The 11,111-nt window shown below is 52.3% G+C and overlaps 1 protein-coding gene across 1 annotated transcript; it reads left to right on the top strand.

The window, feature by feature from the left end:
- Positions 1-6,350: 6,350 nt before the first annotated feature.
- On the top strand, positions 6,351-10,861 carry RNF215 (ring finger protein 215). Its single transcript, XM_049788835.1, has 9 exons — positions 6,351-6,659; positions 6,897-7,046; positions 7,682-7,753; positions 7,833-7,915; positions 8,197-8,353; positions 10,026-10,145; positions 10,226-10,369; positions 10,531-10,633; positions 10,718-10,861. The coding sequence occupies exons 1-9, from the start codon at positions 6,369-6,371 to the stop codon at positions 10,738-10,740; spliced, it is 1,143 nt and encodes a 380-aa protein (XP_049644792.1). The 5' UTR covers positions 6,351-6,368; the 3' UTR covers positions 10,741-10,861.
- The last annotated feature ends 250 nt before the right edge of the window (positions 10,862-11,111 follow it).

Here is an 11,111-nt window from a genome sequence, read left to right on the forward strand (position 1 = left end):
GACCATATGGGATGCCAGGATTTGAACCACTGTCCTTCCTGAATCGGCTGCTTGCAAGGCCAACACCCTACTGCTGTGCTATATCTCTGCCCCTCCCACCACAATTTTTTTTTTTGTGTGTGGTTTTTGGGTCACACCCGGCAGTGCTCAGGGGTTATTTCTGGCTCCAGGCTCAGAAATTGCTCCTGGCAGGCACAGGGGACCATATGGGGCGCTGGGATTCGAACCGATGACCTCCTGCATGAAAGGCAAACGCCTTACCTCCATGCTATCTCTCCGGCCCCCAACCACAACTTCTTATCTTCTGAGGTTCCCCAACACTTTTAGAAGGTCAGGGAGGATGGTGGAGGTGAGGCAGGGTGGTGAGGCAGATTGGGGGAGTGGGGGGAGAGCATTGGCGAATCTCACACACTTCCCAGGCCAGCCCTGGGCCCCAAATTCTTGTCTTCTAAGAAATGAGCCACTCACAATTCAGGACACTGCTTTAAGATCTTTTCACCCAAATTCCATCTGACACTTGGGAACACAGCCCCAAATAAAGGGAGTGTAGCACCTATCAGCTACCCACAGTGCCCTAGAAGCAAGCTAGGAATTTAGGGGCCAGGATTGGTGGGGTGTGGGCAGGCATTTTTCCTTCTGGATTGTCTCCTGGTTCTGTCTTGTCTGTCCATCCATGAAGAAGGGGTGAGTTAGCAGGCCCAATGACTTCTTTCTAGCCCCAACGGGGACCCCCTTCTTCCCATGGGGATCTCCTCTTCAGAATCTGGGTTCCCCAGCTCCCAACCAGGATCTCTCCAGGCGCTTTGGTGTCAATCTCTGCGCCTTGGCCACTCAGTTTTCAGGCTGATACTCCCTCCAGTGGCAGCTCTGAATCTTTGAAGCTTTGGAAGCTTTTGAAGCCTTGAAGCTTTGAATCTTTGGCTCCAAATCCTACTTCAGAAGGGACCAGCTATCACAGAGAAACATCTTCAGGCACTCACTGAACTAAAGCTCATCCAAGACCCCCAATGATCACTCTGGGGGAGGATAGTCAGGCACAGCGGAGTCCTGCTTCCTCACCGAGTCCTTGGGGGAACAGAAGTGGATGTTTGTGTGAAAAGCACAAGCTTATTCTAGATGGAGGGGACATGTGTTAGCAAGAATCTGCCTCGGGCAGGAGATTGTGTGTTGGGTCAATGAGGACCCTCTGCCAGGGAAGGTGAGGTGGGGGCAGAGGGCAGATTATGGGAACAGGAACAGGTAGATGATCTAGTTAATGGCCTGGCTGATGTCACTGTCCTTATAATCTGCTTACTGGGGTGGCAGATGGGCTGAGACACTGAGACAATCACCAAAAAGGAAAGCAAGATTCTACAGACACTAGGGTCTCCCTCTGAATGCATCTTGCAACTTTTGTTTGTTTGTTTGTTTATTAATGAGGAGGGGATGACTTTGGGGCTGCACTCGAGAGTACTCAAAGGTTATTCCTGGCTCCTTGCTCAAGAGTGACCCGCAGAGTTGCTCAGTACACCAGGGTCTGCTGTACTTTCTCTCTAGCTTCAATTTTTGCAACTTTGAGTGGCTTCAAAATATCACCAATAGGGCCGGAGAGATAGCACAGCTGTAGGGCATTTGCCTTGCATGCAGACAACCCCAACCCCAAATGAACTCCGGTTCAATTCCCAGCATCCCATATGATCCCCAGTGCCTGCCAGGAACAATTTCTGATCACAGAGCCATGAGTAGCCCCTGAGCATTGCCAGGTATAACCCCCCCTCCAAATATATAAAAACCAATAGCAGCAACAAGTTTCACATGCCAAGGTTTGAATTCACTGGATTTGAAGTAGCAAAGGGGTGTAATATTTTTTCAGAATATTCTTTGATGAGTCCAATATTTGTTCTATTTTGACAGCATAGGCCTTCATTTTGTTCTAGAGTATATTCCCAGGTATATATCCTGAGAATCTACATGGCCCTTTAATTTGATAGAAAATCATTTAACCACGCTGTACTCTACTTCTCAACCAAGCCTTGTCCACATCACAATATATAGTATCCCTTGTTCCATATTCCTGCCAACACTTGGCAAGGCCAGACTTTTCCATTTTTGGCAGCCAATCTCTTGAATGATCTAATTTTATTTCTCTCTAATGATTATGATGACTATTTTTTTTTTGTATTTATTTACTGTAATTCTATGTTTCTTTCAAAGTCACACGTAGAAGTTCTAAGGGCTACTGCTGACTCAGGGGTCACTTCTGGCTGTATTCAGGGGATCTTGTGGTGCTACATATTAAACCCAAGTCAACTGGACCCAGAGCAATAGTACAGTGGTTAAGGTGCTACTTGCCTTGCACACAGCCAGCCTAGATTTGACCCCCAGTATCCCATATGGTTCCCCAAACACTGCTAGGAGTAATTCCAAAGTGGAAAAAAAAAAAAAAAAGGAGTAACTCTCTGAACATCAGAGGGTGCATCAAAATTTTTTTGAAGAAAAAGACCTCACAAAACTCAAGGCTCCTGAATGCAGAGTATGTGCTCCAACCCTTTGAGCCATCTCTGGCCTCTATTTCCATTCTTCTTTCTACTTTTGTCAAATTCCCACTTATCGCCTGTGCATGTATCTCCATATCTGAATGCCCTGTGAATGCATCACTTAGTTGGAAATAGTTTCTTCTAGTTTGTGGCTTTTCCAGTCACTTGATTCCAGTGTTTTGGTTCACAGATGTTTTTCATTTTATTGTGGGTGGATTTTTTTTTACAATCTTTTCCTTTGCAAGCTGCTTTTATTATGCCTATTTTATTTAAAAAAAATCCCTGGACTTTGAGGTATCGAAATATTCATTTTTCTAATATATCTATTTGGTTTTTGGGTCATGCCCGGCAGCACTCAGGGGTTACTCCTGGCTCGACACTCAGAAATCGTTCCTGGCAGGTACGGGGGACCATATGGGATGCCAGGATTCGAACCACCGTCCTTCTGCATGAAAGGCAAATGCCTTACCTTCATGCTATCTCTCCGGCCCCTTTTTTCTAATATATTTAAATTACTATTTTTCTGTAATACCGGTACTATTACTTTCTGTAATATTTTTCAGTAAGCTGGATGCTGCGGGTTCACTCTGGGGGTAGTTGGGGGACTATGTGGTGCTAAGGATTGAACCCAGGGCTCCTGCATGTAGACCATACCCTCTAGGGTTTTTTTGTTTGTTTGTTTGTTTGTTTTTTGGGGGGACTACACCCGGTGACACTCAGGGGTTACTCCTGGCTATACACTCAGAAATCACTCCTGGCTTGAGGGACCTTATGGGTCTCCAGGGGATCGAACCTCGGTACATCCTAGGCTAGCGCCCACAAGGCAGATGCCTTACACCCTGCGCCACTGCTCCTACCCTGTTTTTTTTTTGTTTTTGTTTTTGTTTTTTTGAGACCATAATGAATTACAAGTGTTTCACAGTGTATTTCAGGCATATATTGACAGTGAATTAGGGCCATTCCCACTACCAGTGTTGATCTCCCTCCACCATAGTTTTCTGCATGCATCCCAAACCTCCACCCTTAGCATCCTGGACTACCAGTATAACAGGTCCACTTTGTGTTTAGCTTGTTATAATTGGGTCTCTTGATTCTGTTGTCATTCATTTGGGCTTGGCATACCCTCTAGTCTTTTGATCTACAACCCTGGCCCTCTCAGATTTAGATCGTTAATCCACATGGTTTTGTATTTTTTATATGTATAATGTACTAAATGGGTTAAATTTAATTTATTTTCCTCCTGGTTAATTTACTTTCTTAGCATTTTTTTTTATCAAATTGCACATTTTACCACTTTCTGCCTTCCAAATGCAATGCTTCCTCCATCATCTTGTTTGGTTTGGTTTGGTTTTTTGGACCACACCTGGTGATGCTCAGGGCTTACTCCCAACTGGGCTCAGGAGAGCATATGTGGTGCCAGGGACAGAACCTGGATCAGTCGCATGCAAGGCAAGTGTCTTCCCTTGCTGTACACTATTGCTCTAGTCCTCTCCATCTCTCCATGTTTATGTGTGAGGTATTTTCCAGGGCCTCTCGCCTGAGAAGTATATATTCTAGCGCTGAGTCTTTCTTTCTTGCTTGCTTTCAGCTTTAGGAGCATCTTGGTACACCACAATGGAATGGAGATGTTTATGTACATGTTCACTGTAAGATTTTTCATTATTTTTTTATTTGCTTCAAACTTTTCATAATAAAATATTAAGGGGAGGAATGTCAGGGCTCATAGGTCTGTGTTGTTGTTGTTTTTTTTTTAGTTTGTTTTTTGGGTCACACCCGGCAGCACTCAGGGGTTACTTCTGGTTCTAAGCTCAGAAATCGCTCCTGGCAGGCTGGGGGAACCATATGGGATGCCAGGATTCGAACCACTTTCCTTCTGCATGCAAGACAAACGCCTTACCTTCATGCTATCTCTCTGGCCCCAGGTCTGTGTTTTTGTTTTAGTGTTACACCCAGCAGCGCTAAGGGATTACTCCTGGCTCTGTGCTCAGAAATCTTTCCTGGCAGGCTCAGGGGATCATATGGGATGCCGAGAATTGAACCCGGGTCTGTCCCAGGTTGGCTGCATGCAAAGCAAACACCCTACCACTATACTATTGCTCCAGCCCGAGCTCATAGGTCTGTGGCCTTTTAAGCAATGGACAATGTTGTTTTCAAAGTCTTGGGTTTCAGGTGAGCCAGTTACAGCAGCTTCCACCCTTGGTGACAAAAAGAGGAGTACTAAGATAAGGAGTGAAACCATCCTTCTGGATGGCATCAGTGATTACTTGTGAGCGGTATGAGTGGCAGTGTGGAGAGACAGAGTCATCTTATTGTACCCATTTCACAGCCCAGGAAATTTCACAACCCAGGAAAGGCTGGTGTGAAGGGACTGGACCTTTTCTCTTAGTGTAGTCAAGTATACACAGCCCAGACCCCTCAGGCCCTTTGGGAAGCTAGCCTCCATCTCCCTAGTTTGCCTTTCCTCTCCAGCCTCTGATTTTCAGCCTCCTTAAACTGGCATGGTGGGGAAATGGAAATGGAGTCCCAGAAAAGAAGGAATACAGCAGCCAGACCTCTCTGTAGGATTAGGTAGTTGCAAATCTAAAGCCAGTGATCCTCAGAACCATGGCTCCCCTATTTCTGCTCATCCAGGCCTCTGATTTTGCCTTTCTCTCCAAGACACCCATTTCCATGATGTGGGGTGGGTGGGTGGATGGAGGGGAGAGATATATGAATAGATAGATGGAGTAGGATGAATGCATGCCTTGCAAGCAGGAGACAGGGTTCTACTCCCAAGCCGTCTTCCAGGTACTGCCAGAGTGAGGCCCTCAACCAGGAGTAGCCCCTGAGCTCCACCGGATATGGCCCCCAAACTAACTGACTTGAAGTCACTGAGATAATACAGTGAGTAAAGTGCTTGCATAGCACATGGTTAACAACATGGGTTCAATCCTCAGAATTCCACAAGATTCTCTTCAGGCAGGGAGACCTAGTGGAGTGTTGCCTGAGCACAGAAGAGGAATCCCTGAGCACTGCTGAGTGTGACCGCTAAACAAAACTAAAGAGACTAGAAACAAGATAAAAACCAGGGGCCGGAGAGATAGCATGGAGGTAGGGTGTTTGCCTTGCATGCAAAAGGACGATGGTTCGAATCCTGGCATCCCATATGGTCCCCCAGGCCTGCCAGGAGCGATTTCTGAGTGTAGAGCCAGGAGGAACCCCTGAGCGCTGCTGGGTGTGACCCAAAAACAAAAACAAAAAAACAACAACAACAAAAATAAACCATCTCTCTGGGTCTCCCCTACTTCGTTTCCCACCCCCCAGACATACCACATGGGCTGTGAGCGCCTCCCCTTCATTTTTTCTTTTTTTGGTTTTTGGGCCACACCCGGTGACGCTCAGGGGGGTTACTCCTGGCTATGCTCAGAAAACGCTTCTTGCTTGGTGGGGACCAAATGGGATGCCAGGGAATCGAACCGCGTTCAGTCCCAAGGCAGACAGACAGACGCCTTACCGCTCTGCGCCGCTACTCGGGCCCCTGCACCTCTCCTGACCCCCAGCTGGTGACGCTAGAGTTCCCTGCTGCCACCAGGGGGCGCACGCGACTCTACCCGAGCGAGCCGCCGAGAGGCCACGCCCAGCCAACCAGCGCCCCGCCCCGCCCGGCCCCGGACACGCCCCATCCGTCACCAGCCACGCCCATCAGACCTAGGCCACGCCCCCACAAGAAAATATCCACGTCCGTCAAGTCTAGGCCACGCCCTTCTGTGCTCAGGCCACGCCCCGTCGGCCTCCGCCGCTGCGATCCGCGCGCCGGGACCCAGTCGCCCTTGTCTCGTCTCGTCTCGTCTCGTCTGCCCGCGGGCTCCAGCCATGGGCCCCGTCGCTCGGCCCGCGCTGAGAACGTCCCCGCCGCCGCCCCCGCCGCCCCCGCCGCCGTCGCCGCTGCTGCTGCTGCTGCCCCTGATGCCGCTGTGGCTGGGCCTGGCGGGGCCCGGGGCCGCAGCCGACGGCAGCGAGTCCCCCGGCGGGGTGGGGCGGGGCGCGGCGCGCGCGGTCCGGGTGGACGTGAAGCTGCCGCGGCAGGACGCGCTGGTCCTGGAGGGCGTCCGGATCGGCCCCGAGGCCGACGCCGAGCCCCCGCTGGGCGGCCGCCTGCTGCTGGTGAGCCCCTCCGGGGACCCCTGCAGCCTGGATCGAGCCTGACTGCGGCCGATCGGGAGGCTAGGAGGGTGTGGGGGTCCTCCCCAGGCGGCCCCGGGCCACCCCCCATCTTCCTGCACTGCAGCTTCCCCAGGCCTGAACCCCGCACAGTGAGGCCACCGCTGCCCAGCTCCTGGGTATGCCCCAACCCGCCCTCCCCTGCTCCCCATTCTGTCTCCTCCCTCGGGCCCGTTCCAGATGGACGTCGTGGATGCAGTGGACGGCGAGGAGAAAGTGCCAGCCGATGACTGGATTGCAGTGGCCTACGTTGGCAAGGAGCAGGAGGCCCCGTTCCACCAGGAGAGCCAGGGCGGCCCGCAGGCCTATCCCAAGGCCCTGGTCCAGCAGGTGCTGGCCTTGTCTATTGGGGGAAGGGGGACCCGAGAAGAAGAAGGGGTCGTTAGAGCCAGACCCTGAGATGGGCTCCTCTGAACTGTCCTGAGATGGGAGGGGACCCTGGTTTGGAGCATCATCCGGTCAGCAGCAGTGGAAGCAGAGGGAGTGCAGAGAGAGGCCAGAAAGAAAGTCAGGAAACTGGGCTAAACTGAGAGTGTCTGATAGTTTCCTGCAAGGACTCCGGCAGACACAACATTGCTGGGGTCCTACAGAGTGACAGGGGTGTGTGTGTGGGGGGGGAGGCAGGAAGAACAAACTTCTGCTTTCCGTCTTGAGCCCTGGTAGAGGATCTAAGGTGCCTGCATACCTGCCTGCCTGCCTGCCTGGCACACGCCGACTCAGTGTTGATTCCTGGCAGGACATATGGGTTCCTAAGCACAGAGCCAGGAGTGGTCTCTGAGTGCTGCTGGGTGTGACCACTGAACAAAACAGTTTGTGCCCTTGACCCTGCAGCAACAGATTCTGGTCTGTGCAGAGGAAAGGCACCCTATGCAATACTCCGGCCTCAGCAGGAGGGACTGGGGTGTGAGCAGGTACACCCTAAGTTAGGGTGTACACACACCCTAAGCCCTTCCTCTGCCTTACAGATGCAGAGGGCACTCTTCCTGGGGGCCTCTGCCCTGCTCCTCCTCATCTTGAACCACAACGTGGTCCGAGAGGTAAGCTAGATCAGGTGGCTTGGGGGGTATGCAATTCGAAGGCCTGGAGACTCCGCTGACCTCTCTGTCCCCCCTCTAGCTAGACATCTCTCAGCTGCTTCGGCCCGTGATTGTCCTTCACTATTCCTCCAACGTCACCAAGCTCTTGGAGGCATTACTGCAGTGAGTTAGGGCTTGCGATTCGGGGGGGTCCCTGATCTAAAGATGGGTCATGGAACTTAGCACTAGGGAGAGGGAAGACGTGACTGTGGGCAGAAGGGATGAAAACCAAATTCCTAAGCAACTGGTTCTTTCCTGAACTATCAGGAACCCTGACCTTGCCAGTGTGAGAATAGGAAGGGACAGGAGATGAAGCAGTTGCTGAGAAAGACCCAGTGGGGTCAGGGGTCCAAAGATCGGGGTGCTTGTGTGGGGGTATCTTGACCCCCTGTGCTCTAATGCAGGAGGACACAGGCCACAGCTGAGATCACCAGTGGAGAGTCCCTGTCCGCCAACATTGAGTGGAAGCTGACACTGTGGACCACATGCGGCTTCTCCAAGGACAGCTCCGGGGGCTGGCAGGACCTGGTGTGCCTGGGAGGCAGTCGTGCCCAGGAGCAGGTGGGTGCCATGACCAAGCAGCTTGAGCCTCGTCCGCCTCCCAGGGCTGTCATGAGCCTTTAGTGGCATGGCCTTTAGTCAGCCATGGCAGGTGCTGACCCCAGGTTGCAAGAAGTCATTGTTGCCACCAATGCCCTGCCTAGAAGCTTCCTTCAGTGGAAGAAACTTGACTTTCTCAACACTCCAGGACACTTATCTGTTCCTTTTCTCTTGTTTTGGGGCCACCTCCGTGGTACTCAGGGTTCCACTTCAGCTTTTTGTTTTGTTTTGTTTTTGTTTTTGGGTCACACCCAGCAGCGCTCAGGGATTATTCTTGGCTCTGTGCTCAGAAATCATTCCTGGCAGGCTTGGGAGACCATATGGGATGCCATATGGGAGTCGAACCACCATCCGTACTTGATCGGCTGTTTGCAAGGCAAACGCCCTACCGCTGTGCTATCTCTCTGGCCCCTCTGCTTCAGCTTTTTGGTGGAAATGGGAAGGTGTTGGGGGCTATACCTGGCAGTGCTCAAGGAGCTGTTGCCAGCTCGGTGCTCAGGAGTAACCTCTGGCAGTGCTCCAGGGACTCTATCTGGTGCATGGGATTTGAACCAGGGTGGTGGCCACTGAAGAGCATGCAAGCCTTTTCCTCCTGTCTGAGCTTTGTGGCCTTCTACTCCTGGCTTTAGGCTTAGGGAAACCATGCCATGAAATGCGGGGGATCAAAAACAGACTTTTGGCATGCAAAGCAGGTACACTAGCCCTTTGAGCACTCCCCAGTCCTGTTCTTTTTTTCTTTTGATGGGGGAAACACACAGTGGGGTTCCTGGCTCTGTGCTAAGGAATCAGTCCTGACAGAGCTCAAGGGACCATATAGGATGCTGTGAGTCAAACCTAGGTCAGCTGTGTGCGAGGCAAATGCCCTACCTGCTGTGTTTCCTTTCTCAAGCTTTCTCCTCCTCTCTGGCCACTCTGTGTCATTTACTGGCTTCAGCACATACCCCATCTTGCCCCCAGGTTTTGTCCATGCTTGGCAGCAGATGTCGACAGTCTTTTCCTGTCTATCTGGAGACCACCCAAACCTTCCTTCCTGCTTGCTTTGGAAAGTCTCCCTCACACCCTCTGCTCACACCCTCTCCTCAGAGATAGTTAGGCCTTCCCAGGCTCTTAGGACACCCCCTCCTATATGAATGTTGGGGAACAGGATTGTCTCCATTAGGCCTAGATTTTCCAGTGCCCAGAACCAAGAGGATTCATTTTGTTTTGTTTGGGAGATGACATACCTGGCTATGCTTAGGGCTTACTACTGGCTCTGCGCTCAGGGATCACTCCTGGAAAAGCTCAGGAGACTATATGGGGTACCTGAGATCAAACCCAGATCTACTGTGTGCAAAGCAAATACCCTACATGCTTTACTATCTCCGTAGCCCCCAGCATCAAGAGGATTCAAAAGGACTCTGCAGCCATTTCTGCAACTACACGTTGAAGCTTCCATGTATGCAAAAATATGTACTTGCAGAAATATGTCTGTCCCAGATGAGGCTGGGGCAGAAGACCCGTGTGGGTACTTTAGCATGTGGGTAAGAGAAGGCAGCTGCGGAGCACTCAGGCTGAAGCCTAGTTCTAGGGTGGATTTAGTGTAGGGCGGAGGCAGGAGCAAGGCCAGCGGCCCTGACCTGCCTCTTATCTCCAGAAGCCCTTGCAGCAGCTGTGGAATGCCATTCTGCTGGTGGCAATGCTCCTGAGCACGGGCCTTGTCGTCCAGGCCCAACGGCAGGCATTGCGACACAGCCAGACGGAGCCCGGCAGCCAGGTGGGAGCCAGTCTCTGAGAGTCCCTGCACCCCCCTGGGGGCCAACTGCAGCCTCCCAACTGTGTCTGTCTCCCCACCAGGTGGACCTGCTCAAGCGCCGAGTGGTGCAGAGACTGGCCTCTCTAAAGACCCGGCGCTGCCGCCTGGGCAGGGCTGCCCCTGGACCCCTGGAGCCGGACACTGAGACATGTGCTGTGTGTCTGGACTATTTCTGCAACAAGCAGGTTTGTGTCCTGGCAGCGGCCAGCTGTAGGTCAACCTGGGAACCCCAGGCACTGCCCCCTTTCACTCCTAGGATCACTCTGCATGGATTCCCACCCCACATCATGGTTTTGGTTCCTGGCTCGAGGGCGGGGACCCCCACCTGAGCCTCCCCTATCCCCAGTGGCTCCGGGTGCTGCCCTGTAAACATGAGTTCCATCGTGACTGCGTGGACCCCTGGCTGATGCTGCAGCAGACCTGCCCACTCTGCAAGTTCAACGTCCTAGGTGAGCACCAAGGGGTTACCCTCGGCCAGTTCTGCCTGCTCCCCGCCTCACACATGCCCCCTGTGTTCTACTCCACCCCTGCAGGGAACCACTACTCTGATGATTAGCTGCACTGGCTTCATGTCTGCCCATGGGGCTTCTCCCATCAGTACCCCTGACCTGGCTGTTGGGCCCCCGACAGTGGGAGAGCCAGAAGAGGAAGTGCGTAGGTGGGAGGAGGGAGCCTCCTCTCCTGAGGGCTGAGGTGCCCCTTGCATCCACATGGATATGGAGGGTCACAGCTCAAGATTCCGGTCCAGACCTGCCAGTCAAGGAAGAGAGGTCACCTCACCGTTCTGTGACCCTGGGGAACCTGTGTCTGCCCCCGGAACTGCTTCTTCCTGGCTCCTTCAAGCTTCCGTGGCCTGCCTGGCACGTATCCAACCAGGCTTTGTGCTTATTTATTGGACAGTGGGTTGGAAGAAAGAGCCCTCAGCCT

Source organism: Suncus etruscus, chromosome 15 (genome assembly GCF_024139225.1).
Source record: "Suncus etruscus isolate mSunEtr1 chromosome 15, mSunEtr1.pri.cur, whole genome shotgun sequence".
In the NCBI taxonomy this organism is placed as follows: Eukaryota; Metazoa; Chordata; class Mammalia; order Eulipotyphla; family Soricidae; genus Suncus; species Suncus etruscus.